Source organism: Neopsephotus bourkii, unplaced genomic scaffold (assembly GCF_033783945.1).
Source record: "Neopsephotus bourkii isolate Nb327-2 ecotype Australia unplaced genomic scaffold, CSIRO-AGI_Nbou_v1 NB_1767, whole genome shotgun sequence".
Taxonomy (NCBI): domain Eukaryota; kingdom Metazoa; phylum Chordata; class Aves; order Psittaciformes; family Psittacidae; genus Neopsephotus; species Neopsephotus bourkii.
This window is the reverse complement of record NW_026902241.1, coordinates 8949099-8974656: the sequence shown is the minus strand read 5'-3', so window position 1 is coordinate 8974656 and position 25558 is coordinate 8949099. Positions and strand designations below refer to the sequence as shown.

The 25558-nt window shown below is 38.2% G+C and overlaps 1 protein-coding gene across 1 annotated transcript; it reads right to left on the bottom strand.

Annotated features, from left to right (window-relative positions):
* Window positions 1-605: 605 nt before the first annotated feature.
* On the bottom strand, window positions 606-25347 carry CEP43 (centrosomal protein 43). Its single transcript, XM_061378777.1, has 13 exons — window positions 24977-25347; window positions 18838-18891; window positions 16884-16938; window positions 16170-16258; window positions 14253-14384; window positions 13430-13513; window positions 7555-7772; window positions 5369-5449; window positions 5043-5152; window positions 4417-4485; window positions 3673-3712; window positions 2914-3007; window positions 606-2478 (listed from the first exon to the last, which is right to left on the bottom strand). Exons 1-13 carry the CDS (start codon window positions 25064-25066, stop codon window positions 2404-2406), a joined length of 1191 nt encoding a protein of 396 aa, XP_061234761.1. The 5' UTR covers window positions 25067-25347; the 3' UTR covers window positions 606-2403.
* Window positions 25348-25558: the final 211 nt, after the last annotated feature.

Genomic DNA, 25558 nt, shown 5'->3' with positions numbered 1-25558 from the left:
TATCAGACTTCACGATTTACCATCAGGAACTGCAAGATGCTTTAGACTTTGAAGAAACCTGAGCATGCACACACTCTCAACTGTAGACAAAACTAACCCTGAAAAAAACCCCTCATATTTCAAGAAAACCCCCCAAAAACACACAGGGCTTCCTCAATTTCCTAAGGTTAAGATCTTTGGTTCACAAAGACTCAAAAATACAATTTAGCCAGCATAACAGCTTTATTTTGCAATTTGAGTTATTACACACAATTCCGTAAAAGCCCACAAGAAGAACAGCATGGACACTTCATACTATTTGGCATTTCCTTAAATTACAGCCAAAATGCAAGGTCTCCAATTGACCCCCTAGGTAAGACACCACCACCTTGCCGTTAACAAGAGCCATGTTCACGCTTAAAATACCTAATTAGTTATTTAAAAGGCCACATCTTCAAAACCGATTAGAAATCATTTAATAAGGATTTTGCTTCTTTTGTTATGATCAATTGCCCCATATCCTACAGCTAACAGGCAGTAGAACATCATTTTTTCCCAAGAAAACAAAACGCTGCCTCTGCTTTATTCCACTCACCTTAAAAAAAAAAATCAATTGTTTCTAGGTGTTCAAATGGAATTTTATTTCCTTCATTCGTGCTGTTGCATTTCTCCAAAACACAAAAAAACTCCAAACCAGCCCCAAACAAACTTTTCATATGTAGTATCTTGAGGCACAGGTTCCCCCATACTTAAAGGGATTTTTTTCCCCCCACAGGATGCGTATGTTACAACGTTGTTGCTATTTGAAGTCTATGGCACATTGATTTTTTGGGGTGGAAAAAAAATAAAATCTGTGTTCATCTGGTACAATATGGCACAAAGTTAGAAGTTAACACCATGACTAAATATTCTGATGCTTTTTGCTGGCTGTTTTGGGGTGCACATAAATAAAAGGCACGCCTTTCCTCTCTCCTCTCAGATCATTTATGTACTGTACAAGCCTAACTTCCCAGCACTGTTCCATGCCTGCTGGCCCAGTGCAAACAAAGATTTAAGTCAGCATCCAACGCTAGTAGCAGCTCTAATGCTTAACCAATGGCTTTAGTTTAGCACGCTACTTCCACTGTGGCGACCACTAATAAGCAGCCAACAGTGTTCCTGCAAAAAAAAAAAAAAAAAAAGAATATTACAAAGCCTAAAAAACCCCCCCATATTATTTTTATTCACTTACATGTATATTTTCCAAGTGTGTTCACAATGTTCAAAAAGTGCACATTTTGAAGTCTTGTTTGAGTATCACAAATGTCCATGACCTATATGTTATAGCAGCGCCACGTACAACAGTATTGTTAAAGAACTATCAGTTTCCATTACTGACCCTGATTTGCAAAAGTATAATGAAAGTACAAGAATTTGCTCCTAGCTAGAACTTAGTGTCCGTAATGTCTTCTGCAAGGTATTTTTCAATATTTGGATGCAATTCTGTACAGCAGTCAATTTGAAAAACAAGGTCAGTGGTTTCATTTTCTGGCGCTCATTTTTACACAGTAAGAGTTTTCAAGAATGAAAGTGAGCTTACAGCACATGAAGAGCCCTCAGCAGTAACAGCTCCACAAACCATTACATTGCTAAAAACTTAAACTGCTAAGATTTAGTTAACGATTTGTGGATCTTTACAAAATTACTTATTGTGATTTAACGACAGGTAACATCAATGAAATTATCATGTATAAAAACAGCTTAGGTCTTCAACACCAATGGTCTGAAAAACAGATTTAAACAAGAATAGTCAGTTAAGACTAATGCTAAACTTAGCTCTTAAATTTAGCTAAATTTGGACTTGAGAGTTTAAATACTCTCCATTTGATGTGCCTAAAAAAGTCCATCTTTCAGAGGAGTCTGAAAACCAGCAGTTTCAAGTAAGTCTCGAGCAACTGGCTGTTGTGGCTAGTTACCATAAATATGTATTACATACTGTCTCAGGAAAATAGGGTTAAAAGAAGTGCGAGTTGAACCACTGCCTCTGAAGGTTCTTGCTTTGGTTATCTTTAAAAAAAAACTAATTCAGACTGTTACAATAACAGTGCAAGTTTGTTATAAAGCCACATGCTTCTCTGTCACTGTTCTCTTATTAGTTGTTTTTTATTATGCCCACTGCCAGCAATGGACATTCTGCGTGGAAAAATCCACCTCCTGCTGTAAAAGGTCTGGCTGAACCAAATGAAAAAAGTATCAGACTCAAATGGGAACACAATATTTCATTTAGTTCGTGTTAAGAATATTTAAAAGCCTTCTCCACGTACAGTCTTTTTGAAATACAAGGCACAAATAGAGTGGACGTTCCAGCAAGAAGTGATTGTCTGAAATTAGTAGTCCACAGCAGTCTTCTAGTCCAGCACAATGAAACATTTTTGCTGTCTAATTCTATGCCACGTCTTCTAGATAATCTGCCACATCACTTAACTGAGAAATAGTAAGGTCTTGCGTGATGCCTTCAAGCTAGAAAATAAATGGAAGTAAAAAAATCAGAAATCATGGAAACAGTAAGCATTACTTCTTGTAGTCCATGTACCATTCCATCCTTTTGGTCTCAAGCCTTTTCAGTGAGATTTCATACTCCTTTAGGAGGTGCTCTTGAGATATAGGAAAGATATTTGAATGTGGGATATTAAACCAGTCTCAAATACATTTCACATGCCTAGAAATAGACAGTGAATTGTGCTACTGAACAACTGCTGTGAGATCTTTGGTTTTTTAGTCTGCATTGTATCTTAACTTTGCAGGAATACTAGGTGTAAAAACACAGAACAAATAATACAGTCTAAACATGTATACAAGGAGCCTATGATAATGGCACATTCGTTCATGAAAGGTTAAAAGAAAAAAGTCAAGACAAGAAGAATGCCAAGAAGAATAATTTTAAAAGAATCATACTTTATCACTGGCAATTGACTCTTCTGTTCCCACAGAAATTTCATCTATTTCTTCACCAATACTGATATCACTTTTTTCTGAGCGATGACTAGTACTAAAGAGAAAGAAAATCATAAATGTAGAAATAAGACTTCCTTATCAAACATCCAGGTATTACATTCACTTTCACTTTATACCTCACGTTTGATTGGGATTTTGTTTCCTAGCAAGTTAAATATGAAGTTATTTAAAAACCCTTAACTAAAGGCTCTATACCTAGCTGCAGCTATGACAGATACTGATAAATACCCCTATGGCTTACAACACCAATACCTTCACATCATGAAGCTGTTAAATATTTATTACTGATTACTCATGATGCTTTATTTTTAATTGAATATTCCAGCATATGCTGTACTTACTATCTAATAGCATTAACTGAAGTGTTAAAACATGAAGTGCGTGGTTCAGAAAAAAAACAACAACCAAACACCTTCAGAAAAAGCAACAACTTAATGTCTTAAAGTTAGCACCAGGATTTTAAGGAACTTATTACTCCCTGCACAAAAAGGACCTGTTGGTTATGGCGATTCTTTGTTTTGAGTTTTTAATTTTTAACTACATATATTAAAATAACAACCAAGTTTAAAGGAGTTCAGAGATACTGACAGATTCCAGCAATAGTTAGTAGCTAAATCTTATGCAATAATTCAAATATACTAGTGGATATTCTTATGATGCATGAACTATTATGGTACTGCAGTATCATCCTCCTCTTACCTGTTGAAGTCATCAGCATACTCGTCGTCATCTCCATTTCCTGAGTAATTTTTAAAAAGGTATCAATCAAACCATTTAAGAAATGCAAAAGAATATATTCCTGCACCAAAATGCATGGTTTAACAGCCAGCAAAAGTGTGACTAGACTACATTACTTGTGCAGATTAGGAAAAGAAGATGACTTTATGTTTGTAACTAATAAATCTCAACCTCATTTACACAAACTGCTTTGAAATTGAACATACATTTTCAGGATGTTGTCTACATCGCTGAATATGACATCTAAATACATGGCAGCTATATTTTATGATAGAGCTGATAGTTCTTATACCACATCATCTTCATATTGCTCCTAGAGCTTACAAGGCAACTTTCAAAAGGTGTGAAGGGCAAGGAAATATGCCACTGAAAACCAGCTAAGACTTGTCTGGCTATTTTTTTCCCATAAATATAAATCCCTTCTTTTCTTAGAAACCTAGACAACAGAATTTAGCACTTGATATTAGCAAACATGCATAGAATGAATCAAGTTTTTGCTGTATGTGTAGAATACTAACCCACATGGATCAGATCTTGCTCTTAACTCCAGAAAGTTTTACAGTGGTGTTAAATATACTGAATTAAAATCTTCATTAAAAGCTTTTACTTCTTTCACTATTTATTTCAGTTTCTCAGACTCCTCTAAGAAGCCACGACAGAGCTTACACCTAAAAACACCAGAGCTTCCTCAAAGCAGTTACTTGCCTAATTCTAGTGATCCCAGTTTTGCATTCACCAGCCGCAGGTCTTTCAAAACAGTGTTTCTATGCAAATCTGTGACAAAACAAAAACATTTCTATCAGAAATTTGACTTTGACTCTTTAGTAAGACCACACTTAAGCAATACCCACCAGCCATTTCAGTAGTACTCTTTTATATTAACCCTATATAATTTTATAGTATTGTATAATCATATCCAGTTTTCAGGTCCAAACTCCACTAACATTTAAAAATGTCAGTAGTAAACAGGGACAATCTCCCAGTATTCAGGATCAGGTTTTACAACATGAAGGCAAATATTCCTAAAGAGTTTATACAAATAATGTAAGATAATAATAGTAAGGAGTAAGTTAATTTCAGTTAAAAACCAAGCAATAGAATTTTATAATCCTGAAAATTGCTTTTTATATACAAAAACACACATCTAGATGAGAATTTCATGCTTCAAAACATAATCATCCCAATAATGCATCAAAATTAGTATGTGATCACTGTGGGAAAAAAACATGTTATAACCAGAAGGGGGCCACATATGCAGTCCTATTTGCATTCATTACATTGTGGAGAATCTTTCCTACAGTCATCAAAACACAAAACAAATGAAAACTTACTATCAGACTCCTTTAGCAAAGGTGCACCAGTCAGGGAGCTTAACCCACTTTTTAAAGGCGGTGCATCAGAAAGGGAATCCAGACCTCCTGCTTTATTAGCTTCAGTTTTCCTAGAACAAACCAAATAAATAAGTACTCCACAGAGCTGTAAGATGCGCAGAATTACCTTCTCTTCTATATTTACTAAACTGTCATAAAACTAGGACAAGAACATTTACAGCAAAAAGAGCAAGGGGAAAGAACTATTTATTCTATAACCTAGAAAAAATAAGCAGTTCACTAGCACAAGTATCAAGCAAGATGTTCAGTATGAAAATAACTCTCACCTATGCAGAGACTTCTGCCTGCCTTCTTTCACAGACAGAGATCCTGCACCTTCATCAGAATCACTACTTTTATCAAGGGGCCTTTAATTATCCCCATAAGTAAATGCAGTCAAAAGAAGACAGATATAAATTAATATTTAAATTGGTTTGGTTTAGAACTAAAGGAGATTATGTCCAACAAAACTATTAACCCTAAGAGCAGTCAGTTCACAGAATGAAAATCTCTCAGTTGCAGCAAGATAGATCTCATCATCACATGTTAAAGCTCACTAGGCTACTACCTATTTCATTCACATATTTTAAGTGTTGAACTCAAGTCCTTTAATTGCAAGTAAAGGATGAAGAAACATTATTTAAAAGAGATCAAGACTTCCACATTTAGTATCACCAGAACTGTTTGTTACTGTGATCCCATTCCTACTAGTAATGGACAAGATTTGAATCATTAATTATATATCACCAAAATATCATGTATATCATCACATGGGTAAACACCTCCAAATTTTGAATAATGAGTCAGAGGCCTAAGGGCAATGAAAGCTTGGATCATCTCTTATTCTGCCCTTAGTAACAGCTTGCTCCCTTCCTCTCTAATGCACCTTTCTTATGGGAATGGGCAAAGATCCCATAAGCAATTTACCTGTCTGCACACCAAACAATGCTGCCGCCTCTCCCATTTACTCATCCCTTGAGACCTGGGCACACCAGCACAACATACTACAAAATAATACCTGAAGAGTATGTTCTTTTTTCTCCTCTAGAGGAGCTACCAAAAGGGCAGAAGCAAAAGACCCAGCAGAGACAGCTCAGTCACAATCAGTTGCTACCTCATTAAAATATTCAGCAAACCTTACTATAACAACTACATTCCAAAAACATGATGAGGTTCAAGTCACTCCTTGGTGGACTGTGATTCTACTGCAGGTGTAATTTGGAAATCAGCTTTTCTGTAGGAGGTTTCTGTTCCAGAAAAAAAAACAAACCACAACCAACCCCCCCCCCCCCCCCAAAAAAAAAACAACAACCCAAAAAACAAGAAAAACACCCAACCACAACCAAAAAAGCTTATTTTACTAAATAATTAACAATCTTTTTCTTGGACGGTATTTTTAAAGAAAGGCTGTTTACCCAATTTGAAATTGAATTTCCCATCCTCTCATAACAAAATGCTCAAACAGTAAGAAATTAGTAAACTTCATTACTATTCAGAACTTTCTTCAGCCTTTTCTAGTTTTCCCAACATATAATTTAAACCTGTTTTATGGCAATACCATCTCCTGCTAGGAGCGTCAGACTTTGGTTAAAGGCTAGCTAAATTTGCTTCTGAAAAGGAAGAGTAAACGCATTCAGATGTAGCTTTAATCTTGATACTTCCACAAAGAAAAAGGGAAAAGAAATACTATAGTAGAGTTATTTGTAACACACAATGTTTTCCACAGAAAAAAAAATCACTGCTCTTTGAGGAAAAAAACAAAAAAAATCTGTTCCAAATATATACATCCAATGGAATCTGTATCATCAATAATCTCTCTCATAGAGTTTAGTAGAAAGAGACCAATTTTACCTGGCATGAATGCTTTGTGCTGTACCAGAATGATGCCATTCCAAGAGTAAGCATCTACTGCAGTGATAATACAAAAAGTTTATGCTGTTCTGCCAACAGCTGGGGAAAAAAGCCAACATGAGGGGAGCTACTGTCAGACTCGAAAATGCTTCTGCAACCTCTTCTGGTAGCTTCTGCTAAACTAGAGCAATTCTCCAATTACTCAGACAGCAAAAGAACACCATTAAATGATCTTGCAGCATTTCTCAATAGAGATATCTAAAGAACTATCCCTTTAGTACTGATCACCACTGCAGCTCTGCTGCAAGAAGAAACACTGATGTCTCAGATGTTCATTGCACCAAAGAAATAGGCTGGGGACATTATATGGTTCACATGATGTACCTTAAAGCGATACAGGTTTTTCCTACTTCTGTACATCTATCTAAGAGGTCAGAGATTACACTGTGCATTTCAAAGAACAGAATCATAGAAATGCACATTTCAGAAACAAAATGTTACAGAACAGATATAAACACATTTACAAGTGTGAATAATCAAACACCAGATAGGTCTCAAAGGTCTGCAAGAATACTGAGGACAAAAATAAGCCTGTATGAAGTAGAACTTGCATGTAACCTACCAGCCATAAGTTCTTTCTGGTTTGGGTATAGGATCATCAAAAAAAGAATCTCCCTCTACATCATCTTCATCCACACCTGGATCACTTTTTTCTTTGGTATTCAAGTCTTTGTTTTCTAGTTGAGGATCTAGGTTTGTTTCATTAGGCAGAAAATGAATGCTTCTTTTGCTTCCTTCCCCTGATGAATCGCTTGTATCATTTTGAGTGGTTTCAGTAGCCTTGAAAGATAAAGAATGAAAGAAGTATTTATGTCTTATAATACTGTGTTAATATAAACATACACAATATATCACTTTTTAAAATGTTAGCTCAAATTTATTAGTGCTCAGGAATTTATTAGTATCATCAGGAATCACACAAGAGAAAAAAATGTTACCACTTCAGAAAGGAAGTGTTCTTTACTGTTGCTGCCATTAAAATTTGCTGTTCCATCATCTGAAATGGTTTTGCTACCCAGATCACTTCTAGTACAAAAGCAGCCAATTTTAAAAAAAGTTGGTCGTCAAATAAAGAAATCTACAGACCGATTTGAATATAGGGGAGTTTGTTTTACAGCCTGAAAGTTACATGATACTTTATTAGTGCTATTTTGAAATTCATCTATAAACAGCTGTTGTTAGTTACAGCCACTGCCTTTAAAAAAAAATAAATATCAATTTAAACCCATGCGAATTCCTCCAACTTCCGTATTAAATGCAATATTACATTAGTTTTAAAGCAGCAAGCATAAGACAACTGCAGTTAGTAACACTTTCTCCCTCCAAATACTAAAACCAAAAATAACACAAGCTGGATACTTTGAAAGTACATAACATTCAGTCTTTGTATCATGCCTATGGCTCCATCCTACAGATATTCAAGCATGTGAGAACTGTTCCGTATGCTAACTCTCAAGACCAAGTAATACAGCTCAAGTTGTATCTTTGTGACTCAAAGAACAATATTTAAATTTACCTGCAATTGGCATTTGCTTTGAATTCATATATTGTAAATTTCTGCTGAAGTTAAATAACTGCTTTCAAATTGAAGTGATAGGTTAACCATGGTTTAAGGTTCAAAGAGCAACATGCTTACCTTGGGTTTCAGACTAATGGTGTTAATAAGATAAGTCAGAATGTGGTTTCACACTTGCACTTAAACGTAATTCTTTGCTGCTGCCAAGAGCTGTGGTCTTGGTCTCTCCTAGCACACTCCCTTCTACATTACATATATTTGTTGCCAAGTCACAGTCAGAGCCAGTTCAGCTCATTGGTTTGCTGAAAAACCACCAGAAAACCTTGTTTCAATCAGGAAGTCTAAACTGTGCAGGTTAACTTCCATCTTGCTGCAGCTGAGACTGGCTAAAAATCTCCTCCTTCTGCATTATTTCTACTCCAAGTATGTTGCACAGGCAGAATATTTTCCCACCCTGCCTTTGCCAAGGAGAGAGAGATGGGGAAAAAAATGTATTCAAGAATTCTAGTCCTATTAACATATCCACTATTTAGAGGAGGGTGTAGTTCAACCAACAGCTGTTGTTTCTATGAGGACACATCCATAGAGAGACCAATTTTCTCCTGTTTCTGAGATAAACCTGTTTTCATGGAGGATTCAGCAATACAGTATGAAAAACATTTCCAGAACCTGCTCATCTATATCCCACTGCAATGGAATTATGATTTGCTTGCCATAGAGGATGTGTATAAAGAACATAAAAATCTTGATCATAAATTCCAACTTGTTGGAAATTATAGTCTACCTACAACCTCATCACATCAGTGTGGGAAAGTGTGGGAGATTAGAGACCACCTCCCCACAGTCTTACAAAGTTACAACATTAAGGAAACCTTAGGGTAAAATGCAGCTGCTACTTGGAGGATGGGATACAGTTGGCATGCATGGAATCTACCCAGTGATAGCTCCCCAGGCAACCATGCAACCTTAGCATATGCTAAGAGAAACTGAAGGGAAGGTGGAGCTAAGTGAAGGCCCCAGAGCCAGGCTCTGTTATACTCCTTGCAGGAGCGGGAACTTGAAGGCACCATGTACTGATAAACTGCACAGTGGCTGCCAAACAAGGAAACTATATTTGTGCTTCTAAAAGCAAAGTGAGAGGATTTATTTTACACTCATCAGTAACATAGTATGTATGGCTAGAGTCACTGAAGCCCCATAGGCATTAAGAACTTTAAACCTGTGTTACTATGGAGAAACCTGAACAGGTACAAGGGCCTTCTACAAGGTCACAGTGAACAACACTAACAAAGAACTAATAGCAGGAGAAGAAGGTTTGCCCTTGTGTAGGCAAATTAAGAAACAGAGCTAACAAATCTCTTATCAGGAAAGACTATCCTTGAAGCCTGGTACAGCACATGGACATCGTCCACATACAGCTTCACATGTCAGTAAAACATGACTAGGTTGTCCTTTCAATGAAAAGGATGCAACCTCGTGGACATTAACTGACCCACTCTGTACATTGGTGGGAAGATTATGGGGAGTTATTAACCTGAAACAAATTGTATAAACATGTGAAATTAGGAAAGAGAAAGTGGAGAAGACTCCACCATAACTACTGGAATCAGTTGATGGGCTGAACCTCTTCTCCCCCTTAGGGACACTTACTGGGTAAGAATTTCATTATGCATGCTCAGTAACTAACTCATACTAGCTATTATTAGTGATTATAGCCTGGTTGTATATAGCTTCAAGCTTGTTTTTGCAGGCAGTCCTTACCACCGCCAATGTCTGAACCTTAATTTGTCACAATTTTATATTAATAAAGAGTGCTGTTCCATAAACTGTTAATCCTCGTGAGCTCTAGCAGTCACCAGCAGTGGGTAACAGCAGTGGATAAAGTGTGGAAACTCACTCAGGGGTTCCCCTTATGCTGCTGGTGTGTTTCCCTGAACAAGCCAGTCGAAGTGCCCTCTGATCCAGTAGGAACGTTTGATGAAGGGCTCCTATAAGAGGACACTGACAGACTGGTCAGGCACAAGAGCCTCAGCTTTCCAGGCTACTGGAAAAATGTTTTTCCTTCTCTAAACAAATATTATTTCCTGAGGAAAAGCCATGTAACAAACACTTGGCTCTTCTCGTTTGACCTACTTAGTCAAAACAAGTATGAAGATGAAAGGTGGTATATATAAGGGATAGCAGAATATTTACAACCTCCAACTCATCTTTAGTAGTTCTCAGCTAAACCAGAACCACCCTAAGACAAAAGCAGGGCTCAGGTATAAAGCAACATTATTACTAGCAGCATTCAGATCTTTCTAGTTGATTTGATTTAAAAGCTGGTGCCAAGCAAGAAACAGGTCTGAAATTATTAAGATTTCCATTCAAAGGTCAGTTACACAGACCGACCTATTAGTTTTTAAGATACTATCAACAAGCATAGCAATTAAGTAACTTTACCTTGAAATGAACCTTGCTTTTCAAATTGTATAGTTTTGCATGGCAAAAAACTAAAGAACTGGAATAAAATGAAGCAGATCCAGACTGAGCTGCAATTTCATTTTCTCTTATCCTTATCACTTCCTTTCACAAATTAATAAACTAACAACAAAAATCCATGCAATGTTATATTTCTCAGTTTTCAGTAGTGACTTGGAAAGCTTCCAAGTTCCTTCCAGTAATTCTGGAAAAAAACTATTACAACTTTTTATGTGATCAGATCACATCATTAATTTGAACAAAATTTACTACTTAAATCAGGTTTGGTGTGCTTAGTTGTTTTTCAGGAGGTTGTTGCTGTTTGTGGAGGGGTTTTGTTGTTGATGTTTTGTAACACCCCCCCCCCCCTTTTTTTTTTTTAACTCAGTGTGGTGGGTAGCTGGTTTCTGTGGAAGAGAGGCTTAAGTGATCATGCCCCCTTCTGTGCCCTACACTTTCCATAATTCTCAACCTGTTGATCAGTTCCAGTCAAATGTAATGGTGCACTGGAGATCTGGAAGATGTTAGTTAACAACAGATTTTGTGCTAACAGGAATCAACAGAGGAAAACAAAGCCACAGGACCCAATACGAAGACAGCTGTATCCCAACACCTTATCACTCCCAAGCAGCAATCAGCCAGCTGCCTGATAAAAAGACAAGTTATCTCCAACCTGTGTCTCACAGATATATACAGCGTATATATATATTTATATATATATATATATATATACCGTGGTATAACTCTGCTCTCCATTGCTGGTAAAATTCTTGCAAGAATACTATTGAACAGACTAGTACCTGCCATCGCAGAAGAACTTCTACCTGAAAGTCAGTGTGGTTTCAGGGCTAATAGAAGTACCACAGACATGGTATTTGTTCTCAGACAATTGCAAGAAAAGTGTAGAGAACAGAATAAGGGGTTATACGTAACTTTCGTTGACCTCACCAAAGCCTTTGACACTGTGAGCAGGAAAGGCTTGTGGCTGATCTTAGAACGATTAGGTTGTCCCCCCAAGTTCCTGAAAATGATTATTCTGTTACATGAGGATCAGCAAGGCCAAGTCAGGTATGGTGATGCACTCTCTGAGCCTTTCCCAATAACCAATGGTGTGAAACAAGGTTGCGTTCTCGCACCGACCTTATTCACAATCTTCTTCAGCATGATGCTCCAAAGGGCTACAGCAGACCTCGACGAACAAGACGGCATTTATATTCAATATCGTACCGATGGTAGCGTATTCAATCTAAGGCGACTGAAGGCCCACACTAAGACCCTAAACCATCTTGTCCGTGAACTGCTCTTTGCTGATGATGCCGCCCTTGTTGCCCACACAGAAGCAGCTCTGCAGCGTTTAACATCTTGCTTTGCGGAGGCGGCTGAGGTTTTTGGGCTGGAAGTCAGCTTGAAGAAGACAGTAGTCCTCTACCAACCTGCACCCCAAGAAGATTATCGCCATCCCCATATTACCATCGGCGAGTCAGAGCTTAAGACAGTTCAGCAGTTCAGCTATCTGGGAAGCATCATTTCCTCGGATGCCACGATCAACAAAGAGATAGACAACAGAATAGCAAAGGCATATAGAGCCTTTGGAAAACTCCATAAAAGAGTCTGGTGTAATAAACACCTGAAGAAAAGTACAAAGATCAGTGTCTACAGAGCCATTGTACTGTCTCCTCTTTTATATGGGTCTGAATCATGGGTCATCTACCGTCATCACCTGCGACTCCTGGAACGCTTTCATCAGCGCTGCCTCCGTACAATTCTAAACATCCATTGGACTGACTATGTGTCTAATGTCACTGTCCTCGAACAGGCAGGGGTCACCAGCATCGAGGCCACATTGCTGAAACTGCAGCTGCGCTGGGCAGGGCACGTCTCTAGAATGAAGGATCACCGCCTCCCCAAGATCGTGTTTTACGGTGAACTTGCCACCGGTAGCCGCAAGAGAGGTGCCCCAAAGAAGAGATACAAGGACTCCCTGAAACAATGCCTTAGCCTTGGCCATATTGACTACCACCAGTGGTCCACCTTGGCCTCCAATCGGGAGACTTGGAGGCACACCATACATAATGCCGCTGACTCCTTTGAGAGTTCACGAAGAACTAGTCTCGAGGAGAAAAGACAACACAGGAAGAATCGTGTCCCACCTGTTCCACCCAAGGAGACCTTCTGCTGTGCTTTTTGTAGCCGGATTTGCCTATCCCACATTGGCCTTCTTAGTCATCAGCGCGCTTGTAGTAAGCGTGGGTAAATGCCCTTCCCAAATCTTCGTTCGCGAAGTCAAGCCATGATGATGATATATATAAAGTGTATATGCTGCCACCTACCCAATCAGAAAGTCACAGGACTTTGCAGCTCATTTAAGTCAATGCCACTGTACCTGCAGTTTCATAGGAGTTCTCTCTTCTACTTCTCATGTATATTATGTAGCTTTTTCATTATACATTAACAATCTTACCTTACTTGGTACTGGATGTGTACTCGACCTTCCATCAGATGATTTTGATGTGGGGCACAGGCTATCACTTAGAACTGGAGCCACCTAAGAAGTTTCAGATAAACACTTCTTAAAAACATATTGAATTTTGTCATACTACTACCTAACAAGAAACAAGGCTACCATCCTCACTCACACAGCACACAAACTGTGACACCATGATGCTGTGTCAGGAAGTCTATGACAACTACTAAATTTAATCTTTCATTGGGGTACTGAATGCATCTTGGGTGCAGAGAATTTTCTTTCAAGCCACAATCATTACAGAGATTAATCAAATGCAACTGGTTGGATTTCATTTAATTTACAACTTAATTATATATTCCATTAAAATATTACTGTCATTGCCTTCAGGTAGTTTAATAGTTTCATATATTTAGTTAGGTTTTCAGAATAGCTTTAAAGATTTTTAACAAAACCAATTCTAGGGTTTCCGGGTCATATTAAAATTAGAAGTATGCCAAAGAAAATACATACAGCTTAAAGTGTTAGCAAATCACACTAAAAATATGAAAATAAGCAACAGTTTAGTGTCATTTACCTGGGTTCACTCTGTGTTACTATACTGTAGCAGAGTATTAGTCAAGAGTATGAGGGTGGCATGAAAAATAACAGAATAGTCAATCATATTTTTCAACATTTTTCTGTAAGTTACGTTGAAGGCATAATTTAATAAAGACTGGGAGCATATACTACAGCAACAGTTAAGTATTCTTTACTTTTCCATCACTGAAATGAAAATAAAGAATTATGAAGAAATAAATTACATGTTAACACTACTTACTTCTCCATTGCTTGAAATATTCTTCTGACATTTTCGAACAACCTCCAGTAACAGGGGACCACCCACAGTGCCTCCTTCTTCTGTAATTCCCAAATCTCGAGCTAAGTTTTCACGACCATCAAGGCCATTTAGCTGGGGGAAAACAAAAATCACAGCACTGAAATAACTGTCAGAAAACACTACACGTATATTGTAATATAGCTCCTAAAGCTTTTCAATCTTATTTAACACAGCAACATTTTGACTAAACAGTGAATAAGACTTCCTGTCGCATGTATATTAAAGTAATGATAGCCTATTGCATCATTTACTTCTGATCTGTACCTGAACTTATCACAGACCATCCAAAGTTGTTTTAAATATGGAAGTTTTCACCGTTATCACGCTTCAGGATTTATACCGTCAAGTTTAGCCCACTGCATTTAAAAGTGGATCTTTGGACACCTAGCCATTTGTTCCAGTAAATTCATAGATGATGGAGAGCCTCCATTCCTCTGCATACAGAAGTGCACCAGCATAGGTCAACCATTTCTTACAGTCTCTGTTTCACTTTAAAAAAAACATGGGTTTGAGCAGAAATAGGGATAAAAGTAACTCATTATCAGCCAAAGAAAAAAGACAGACAAAAAAACAACCCAAAACACTTGTTAAATCTGAAATTCATGTTATAGCAGAAGCGGAATGCTGCAGCACATCCAGGGTGGTTGGCATGACCTCAGAATGGCAATATTGCAAGGGGCACCAGTTCCTCTTGAACTCTTACGATTACTTAAGTGATGCTTCCTATCAAAATCCTGGTCAAGCAAATACTGAAGCAAGCCACCATGAGTCAACACTGAGAACAGAGACAACACAACAGACTTCTCAGAAATAGGGTGCAGCAGAGGAAGACAAAGGAAAAACTTTCAGCAATATGCACAGCATTCTCGGACAACTTGCTTAACTTTGGCTAAGTTTCATATATGTACTGCATCAGGTGAAAGAGATGTTTTTACTGGAAAAAGGACGCGGGTGTTTCAATGAGCATGAGGTACCTTTACAATGCAGATGGAGCACTGCTCCTAAGAGTGAGCAACAGAAAGCATGACTGTTTCTGTTTGCTAGCATGAACATGAATCTTTGTAGACATGAGTCCTTGTGCAATAAACGCAGCTAAGTATGTCCAACAATGAACAAGGGTGCATGGGATTTTCTTTGATTAAGCCCCTAAAAAGAAGCATGAACTGCTGAGAAACAGAAGACAATTAATTAAGACTTGGGTTTTTAATAAATTAATCTCTGATCAATTTAAGCTGACATTAAGAATAAAAATTAGTATGAGGTGTAAAGAAAAATTTTTCAGTTAAATAGAAATATTTCAAACCCAAATTTATTCTTAAAACATTTATAAATACAGACAGAGGCACAAATACGATAAAAAAACCTGTAGCTCAATACCAAAAGCCTAAAAGCAATCAATTGGGCCACACTATCCCTTCCAACTGAACTATTCAATCACTGTCACATACATCTGCACAAAGCCATTTGTTTCACTGAAATTTCTCTGAGAGTAGATTTCTGACATAATTTTCATCTAACAATACCTAGTATCACGACATAGTAAAACTATTGGAAAAAAAGTTGCAAAAGTATTCTGTTGTCTATAATACTTTTTCTGAAATCATATAGCAGTAATTTATTAATTAAAAATTAACATCTCAAGCACTGATTTTTGATAAAGGGAATACTCCCTCATATTACCACACATTCCTGGAATGAATGTCTTTGGCCATGAGTACCTTTTACAGATTAAATATGAAAAAATATTTAGAATAAATACAAGCAAGTGGCTTTAACAAGTCTACTATAGCTTCTGTATTCATTGCCACACACTCCAAACAATCCGCATAGCATACAAATAAAACCAGTATATCTTACTGTGCTTGATTCAGGCTGGAAAACAGCCAATGTAAAATCAAGATTGAAGAAATGTAGAAATTCTGCAACAAGACCTGCTACCAAACGACCTAAAAAAGAAATAAGAGTAAAGACACACCAGACAGAAACAATTCTTACTTCAAAGATTTAACATTAACATGGCTTCAGTGTTGAAGTATACTGATTCAACACTCCTACAAGTATCATTTAGACATTCAGCGAACTACCACCACATAGCTAATTTGTATATCAACTCCATAATCTGTAACTCAGCCACCAGTTATTTATTTCAGCAATACTGCAGGAGCATAATGACTGCTTAGAAAAGTCAGGTGTAAGATTTTTTTTTTAACTAATCATCTGATTCAAAGACATTATTTTAACATTTCTGCTATGTGTGCATTTACTACTGTACCTCTGTAGTGGTTTTCACTGGTTACTGTTTCCATAGGTGCAGACCAGCCCCAAGTTAGCATAATCATAACTCATCATGAAGTATTAAAGTGCATTAGTCACCTCAGTTAAAAAACAAGTTCAGCAATATTAACTTCAGAAACTATAGATTAAATTCTATTCTGAATGAACAGTAATCATGACATTTGGCAGGAACATAAGCATTCTTTATGTCATGAAAACCGTACTGTTAATGAAACACTCAAAGATTTAATCCTTTGCTTAATATTTAGAGTACTTCGACAAGTATAAAGAGCTTACCATCTTTTGTACCTAAAAAAGTTTTCAAGCTTTCATTTACCAGAGGTGCTTTGTTCTGTCAAAAAGAAAAAAACAAACAGAAATTAATATCATCCTTGTGCTACCAAGAAACTGAAAACCAGAGCAAATTAGCGTTTTGGTGTACACTGTTCCACAATGATGCCTGGCATATGCAAGTCACATCTTCAAAATCCACCTTTGTTTTAATTCTACTACCTACAAGTAAAAGCTGCAGAGCCATGTCTTCATTTAGGCAAATTAGAATTGTCTCTATTTCTATTATAAAAGATACAGAGGTAGAATAATTTCACTAAAATTCATAGTGTACTGACTTCTATTTACTTACTGATCAAAAAGGTAAGTTAAGCAATTAACTCCCCAGACTGCACCTCTAGTATAGTGCCAAGTTTAGGGAAATTCAGTCCCACCTTTTTTAAAAAAAAAAAAGAAAGAAGAATTTACAAATCATCTTGACAAAGTGTGGATCATGTTAATTACTGGATCACAAATGTATATAAATTAATCTCAAAGATATTATGCTAATGTTTTTCCTTCCTTGTTAAATCTGCTACCTTCAACTTTTATTTTTAAACAGAGATAAATCAATGTGAGTTGTCAAAATTGTTCAGGGGTATTCCAAACCAAATTCTAAAATGCCATTCCTAACATATCAAAATATCCTGGGTAAGAACCTAACTTTAAGAAAAAAGGATCTGTTATAGGTATTTATTACTATAGTCATAAATGCTAACACACATAAGAAAGCGCTGTGCAAAAAAGAAAAAAAAAGAAAAATCTCATGCTTAATATTTAGGTATTCAGAGTAGAGATAAATATTAATATATTTCAAGTGTTCCTACAGCATAAAATTAAAATAGGATACATCTAAGCCTTTTGAAGAAAGGGTGAGCCTAGATCAACTGCAGAAAATCTCTCTTCAGCTCTATTATTCTCCAGATAGTCTGAGGCTGTTCCCTGGGTACTCTATAACATGCTGACGTTTCCTACAAGAGATAAAACTGCTCTGCTACTACCACTTTTTCACTGTCTTCTTCAGCAATCTTGGGTTAGATTTCTGGAATAGGGAATCTTATACCATAGAATAACTACTGCCCTTCCTTACTAATGTTACAATGATATCTGTTTCATTTGTGCCATTTTCCGGCATGAGCACAACCATCTAACTGGCAGATGATAGGTCAGTTTTTCATTCCTCTCTTCTGAAACAGAGAATGGACATAAAATACCCTCTCGTCTCTAGCTCTAGAGAATAGAAAGACGCAAAAAACACAGAAATACTACAAGGGGTCACAAAACTTAACATCTGCATACCTCAGCAGTATTGTTACTTAATCATGCCAGTATAGCATACCTGTAATATTATTATATTGTCAACATATCAGTACATAGCCCTTCTCTTCATTCAAAATTCTCCCTTAAATATAAGCAAATTATCCTGAAGCCTACAACATCCTTATGAGAAATACCAAAAACATTACCATACTTGGCAACTTACTGCATTAAACTGCTTTCATAATACACTTGTTAAAAAAAACTACCAAACAAAAAAAACCTACACTATAATATTTTAAATTTCAGAAGACATTAATCTGGTTTTATCAGATCTTGATCAGTCAACAAGGTATCTTTTATAAAAAGTATTTGATAGAAAAAAAAATTAGTTATTCTGGTCAACTGGGCTGAAATAATATACAACCAGTAGAGACAGTAACTTAAAGGTACAGTTTCAAAGGGCTATATAACAATTCCTATTTCTAAACATCAGAAAACACTCTGACAGTCCTGTTATGTGTTCTTTAAGCATCATGCTCTTATGCAGCAATAATTTTCTCTTGTTAATTTCACAAATAAAGTATTAACATTACTGCATTTAATTTTATATGAAGAACTGTCAGGGTGCTAAGTTTTTAATTTATTTTTAAGGCCCTCTTACCTCTACTTTCTCTTGTTCTTCCAGTGCCAAAAAAACCGCTGCTCGCAACTCTGCCTGCCAAATAAAAAACAAAGTGCATTTGTACAAGCACTGTTTTTCCTATGCAAATAGAATGCAAAAAGTCAGCAAGTAGTTTAACAGCTATTTGTTTCTCCTTGAGCAACTTGGCATTGCTTGTAATCTATATCACAGCAATTAAAATACTTAAGATTACAGACAGTGTGACCTGGGGCTGGAAAGAAGTTTTCAGTCTGAGAACAACAAGGGGTTAGTGGAAGGAGTGTTTGATGCAAGACTTTCTAAATTATCTTTTCATACACAAAAAAAAAATCCAAATTAGCTACATTATCTCCTATTAGTTTGTTCTGAGAGTTAAAAATCCAGTTCTTTCAGGCAGCTTTGAAACACCTACCTTTCATTTACAATTTGTTCAGAAAACATGAACGAATAGCTTATGATAATACATTTTTTTAAGTTAATGTTAAGATATACAAATCCCTGCAATTTCTTGTCAGATCACAGCCAAAGAAACCTAATTTCTCAAAGAAAACGGCAAGGAAAAGAGAACATGATTCCAGTCAAATACTCCTGGAGTGAGGTTTTACCTAACTGATTTTTAATATCTTAAGGATCAGAATTCTTCTGAGTACTATTTTGAATGTTTAGGCTCAAGCCTAAGCCTAAACCTGGCCTATTTTTTGAATATTTTTTTTAAACACTACAGTTTCTCTACTTCTTCCTTTGAACATATAAAACGGACAACACACATTACATTTGATGAAGTAATATGCCACTTTAATAAACTCTTACTCTGACATTTTGAAGTAGCCAGTAGATAACACTGCCATGATGAAATATAAATGGCAGTGCTACTCTCTGACAGGTTTCTCAAGAGCAAAGAAAGCAAGCTTTTAAAGAAAGATTAATTTCCACAACTAAGAATAAGAACAGTATGATGAGTGTCTGGATTTTCTCACATATATTATGAAGGGTAATTAAACACAGAATACCCTGTGACTGTTTCCTCCCCAAAATAAATTAAAAAGAAAATCCTTCCATGGGAAAAATAAGATAAATGCTTCCTTTTTAAGCAGAACCATCATTGGACACCCTTTCAAAGAATACAAAGTAATAGGAAATCTTTTTAACTTTCTTTCATCATAAGTGTAAAATGCTTACCACAGTTGCATGCAATGGTCATACAGACACCGTTAATTTTTTTCAGTGCTGGGGTACAGTATTCCACCAGCAAATCCTCTTACAACCCATTAATTTAAATGTTATCTTACAAAATCATTTTACAAGTAGCTTTCCAACCAATCGCAAACAACTTGATTATTTAGTCTTATGTCAGTATGAAAAGTTTCAGATGATTGCAATGATCACTTCTTTCCACTGATGCAACTGAAACCAAGTATACTTACATAAAAGGACAAGAATAACAACAAAGCATTTGTCAAACAGACTGGCTATTACAACTGTTCAAAATAAAAGACACCAGCCATGACACGTGGGTAGGGGGAAACCCCCTTATGGGTCTCGACCATGAGACCATAGAACAAAGCTGTCTGAAAGTGGTTACCATTACATCAGCCAATCCAGTGTCTGACTGACATAGCAGAACAATACCGTAATTATCATTGCTTTTCACATAACTGTGATTATTTGCCTGCTCCACTCCTCTAAGTCCAACCCAGCAGCTTTTAAATACTGATTCAGGTGCTTTTCTTCCACTTCTCATTATTTAATGACATAGTGTCAATTTCTCCCAGATGGTGCCATTCCCCAGAATAGCAGGCTCACCTTCATACATAGGCAGGTAGCATGTCCCTTGAGTTCTCTTTTATGAAGGCATTTGTCTTTTACTGTGCTAGAACACATGTGTCCAGCACTTAAACAAGACAGCTTACTGTCCTAGTACAAAACTTGAGACAGTGTTTTCCAATAGGAAAACACTTGGGGACTTCGGAAACTGGTTTCTGTGCCCCAGAACATATAAACACATCAGTAACCAAGATGACCTAATAGGCACTAAGCACAAACTGTGGATAGGGCTTATCCTTGGCCACTTTGGTGGATAGGGCTTCTCCTTGCCCACTTTTGGTCTCCTTTGCATAGCTTTCCAATTCACTTGCAAACATCCCCAGTATCCCAATACCTTCCAAAAAAATCTCAGTAAAATTTTTCCTACCACACTTTACTCATATGTTCTATTCCTGAAGCAGTATCTTAGATGAAGAAGCAATAGCTTCACAACACTGATCTCAATATGCTATGAAATATTAGCTAAAAAAGTGGGTCACTTTAATTTTATCAACTGCTTTGCACACACACAGTTGAACATAACATTGTGTGCTAGTTGACAAAGCCTTGCTGTTCATTTCATGCATCTCTCAACATCATTTCTACAAACCCCTGCAGTCCTGTAGCTTTTACAGAGGAAACCCTGGAATTTCACACACCACCCCCACCCCATCAAAGACCCACGAGCAGAAAACAGAACATAAATTTCAACTCCCCAAATGCACATACTGCCACCCTTCTTAAGCAGCTGAACACATTAGTTTTTGAAGCCACATGCATGCAACTTTCTGCATCTACCAAGAAATTAGTGGTAGACAAGCTCAGCAAGTGTTAATGAGGGAGACACTCACTTCAGAGACCTGCAAGGGGCCTAGCTGGAGGTGCAAAACTCACCTGCAAGCTTTCATTCACAAATTGTTACTAACACATGCAGCAGTGTGGTTAAATATACAGTTAGGGCAGGGAAACAAAGAAATGCATAACATTTTGGAGGGTAAAAAAATGTACCACTGCTGAGATAAACTGTTTACAGATATTCTAGGCAAAGCACAGGCATGTATAACTGCCATGTGTTCCAATGATATGAAAGAACCCTGTGCATATGCAAATATCTCTTGTGTACGTAAAATTTACTAGCACACAGACACAATTCTGCATAATTTTCAGCATCTCTACTTCCTATACTCTAAAATGACTGTCATATACCTCAGTGGATACAGAGCACAACTGGCAGGAGTTTAACCCCTGGTGACCACCCCAGGCCAAAACCCTGTGTGCGTTGGGCTAAAAGCCCATACCAGTTTATATATATTACAAATCCAAAGTTTGTGACAAAGTGTGAACAGCACTTCACTACCTGTGTTATTCAGTACCCTCCCTGTCACTCTTCTTCTCCAGTCAGTAAGGTTCTCATCCTTGAGCATGTGCCAGTGTGCTCCTCCCTCCCTCCTTAAGCCCTAACCCCCAAAGCAAAACAAGATAAAGGAACACAGTAAATAGCATCATGATTCTTCCTCTTATGAAAACAGCTTCCCTAGCAAAGAGAAAGACCATATTCTCCTCAAAACAGAAGAGCATTTCTATTTCTAACAGCCTGCATCACACAGCATCAGTGATAATTTTCACTAAAGTACGAGTAATCACAGTTCTATTCTGTATGTTTACAAAATTCATTGGAAGCAGTCTTATCCATCAGATTAATTCCAATGATTAACAAATTACAAATATCTACACACACTGCAGCTCAGAGAAGACAGGAAATTCTCAACTGCAAGTGGCAAACATTACAGCTCTTCTACTTTTCACATTATGACTTTATTAAGTATTCCAGTGCTCAGTGTCTAAGGTAAACAGAAAAACTTACCGCAAATTAAGAAGAAACTTACAAGCTACAACCCACTGTAAAATCAGGTTGTTTTAGAGAGCAAAGTCATCACCCTTAAGTTTCTTTCTAAAAATCAGTCATTATGTTAGAAAATGTATTAGTTGACAGTTTGATACATTCTAGTCACTGAAATAATTCCTTTTGAATTCTTATCTTTTCCAGCTGTCTTTACCTGTAGTGCATCATACCAGTTCAGTTATATATGGACCATATATTTGTCTCTTTAATATATCCACTTCAATAAACCTCGAATACATTATTATAGTTTATTATTACCAGATTATGTATCCTATACACCTGCACAACTTTGAGGTCAGCCTTCTAACCTTATCCATCTTGAAATAAAATGGTCAGTACTCATTCTGAAGTACAAGATAAACAACTGTTTTGATAACATGTAAACATCATTCAGTTCTATCACAATAGATAAATGCTGTTGATCACAACCGTGTTTCATTTATTTTAATGGAGGTACGATTACAATTCTGTTTGGTTTTAATGCATGGTATGTAATTTCAATCGAGAGATGACAGTTTAAGAAGACTTGTTCAACCTTAATTCTTTTGGAAAACAATGGATCTTTTGCAAGGTACTATCAGAACAAATTCTGTCAAGCAACAGTCAAACTCACATGCCAGTTAAGGTTTACTGCTTAGAAAAAACACCATGAAATCCTCAAATGAACAGCCTTAACCATAAGCACACCAATTATTAAACAGTAACTTCAAAGATTAAAGAAGAGATGGCCTAGGGTGGTCACCAGTGGTTAAACTCCTTAATGCTCTGCCAGTCTTACTCTGTATCTACTGAGGTATACGACAGTCATTTTGGAGCACAGGAAGTAGAGAAGCTGAAAACTGTGCAGGTATGTAAGAGATATAATCTGGTAAGTAGGATGCTGTTTGTACTCTTCCAAGTCAATTGCTAGCTTGCCTTAAGGATACCTTACACCATACTGGATTCTACACACTTTCAGCATTACAGAATAGTGAAGATTACGATAGATATATTTACACAAAACTCAAACTGGGGACCACAGTACAATAGCTTGCATACAACACAAAGACAAGAATTAAAAAACTGCAGCTCATGTGGTAAATACGATCCAATTGGCTTGTGATTTTTTTTAATTATCATTGTATTATCACCATATTACTTAATACTATGTGAGAGATTAACAGATGCCCAAAAGGCCTATTTGACATTCAGCTAGAAAAAAGGTCTCCCTACTCAAAACACAGTTACATGCAATAGAATCTTCATCTACCTACAGAGTTTAAACAAGGACTATCCATTTGAAATGCAAGACTGATACATTTTTAATTCTTTGCTGAAAGGTATGACAACCAGCCCAAATTCCAGTGCTACAAATCAAATTATACATGCAGAGATGATCTCACTTCCACTACCCATTTCAGCTGTTGAGCTGTTCCTCAAATACTAGCAGTGATGGCTCACTTCTTCGAGGCTTAAAATATTACACTGTGGATAAATACCACCATCCTTGACCTGAAATCCAAACTTCATTTCTCCTTTAGTTTGGAAGGGAATGCAGCACTTCTTAAGCTTCTGTATCTGTATGACTCTTTGCTATATACAGTAATTACTGCTGAAGGCTTCTTTCTAACTTGAACAAGAATTCATGGAACCAATTTTCATGTACTTTCTCTCAGAAGCTCAGGCTACACACCACAGTCTTGGAAGCAGTATATGCTCTACCATAACACTATCGTACACAGGCTTTTTTGACATGGCATTATTTGTACCCTGTACGCAGGCAGCATCCCCCTAGAGTTTCCAGATTCAGCCTCCAAGACACAGCTCAAGCAATCCACGCACAAGAACAACGTTTAAACAGCAACCCTCAAGAACTCCTGTCTGGAATTTTCAATAGCTTTTCGTACCGAAACAGGGAGAAACTCTACCCACCCTGTCTCACACCACCCGGCGGTCGAACGCTTCCAGCAGGTTTGGCATCAAGCGATCTCCTACGGCCACACGGTATCTATGAGGCGAAACCACAAAGCCGGGGGCCGGACTGCCTGCGGCGGCCTAAAGCTGCTTTTCCTCTTCCCGCCCGGGTGAACCATCGAGTCCTGGGCCCGCGGGCAGCTCTCATGCGGCGGCCAGGCCTCGGGCCCTCGCCTCCACGTCCCGCGTGTCCCAGCTCCAGCACGTGAGGCAGGCGCTAAACGCGGCTCCGCCGAATCCCGGGCCCAGCGACCGCTGAGCGCACGGGAAAAACAGGCGCCACCGACAGGCCGCGACGCCGAGAGAGGGCCCAACCGGCAACACCAGCTGGAAACGGCAGTGAGAGGGGACGAAACGCGTGAAGCCGCAGCGCCCCACAAAGAACCGCACAGGGCCGTTAACCGCCTCCAGCACCAGCCAGGGTTCCCCCCCTGCCCACTGAGGGACATGTACGCGGACGAGCTGCTCTCTTTCCCCCACCTTGATCTTATTGAGCACGCCGCTGCTCTCCAGCGTCTGCACTAGCAGGTCCCGCAGCTCCGTGTCCTCCTCCGTCGCCGCGGCAGCCATCTTGTTTCTCCCTGACAACCGCCCAAACCGCGCTAGCGGGAGCACGGGCGCGGCAGATTCGCCTCCGCTCCCGGCCGCGGCACCGACCCAGCGGCGGAGCCCGAAGAAACGAGGCGCGACGGGCCGGCCGCAACCCTCAGCGTCGGTCCCGAAGAGAACGCAGCGCAGCCGCAGCCACCCACTGCTTCTGCTGTCCGCAGCGCCGGGAAACTGCGGCGGCTAACAAGCAACATGGCCACCGGTGCCGCGAGTGGCAGGCGGGAAGTTTAAAGCGTTAACGGCTGAACGGCCGAGCCGGTCGGCCTAGGAGCTGCCGCTTGGCCCCTGCCTTCCTATAAACTGGAGGGGAAGGACATCGAAATGGGTTTAAGAAGTGAAGAGCCTCCCCTCAGCAGTCAGGGGAATGCTGTACTTGTTCTTTGGTGGGCGGCAGGCTGCGGGCGCGGTCTCTACGCTTCGCCGCGCACAAGGGCGGTGGTGTTGAGCAGTATT

Bases quoted from the DNA above. Each gene is read 5' to 3' on its own strand.
- CEP43 (XM_061378777.1), bottom strand. From the start codon at position 25,066: ATGGCTGCCGCGGCGACGGAGGAGGACACGGAGCTGCGGGACCTGCTA. The intron at 18,892-24,976 runs GTGGGGGAAAGA...TTTATTTGGCAG, and splicing joins GCGTGCTCAATAAGATCAAG to GCAGAGTTGCGAGCAGCGGT. The intron at 7,773-13,429 runs GTAAGATTGTTA...TTATCTTTCAAG, and splicing joins CACATCCAGTACCAAGTAAG to GCTACTGAAACCACTCAAAA.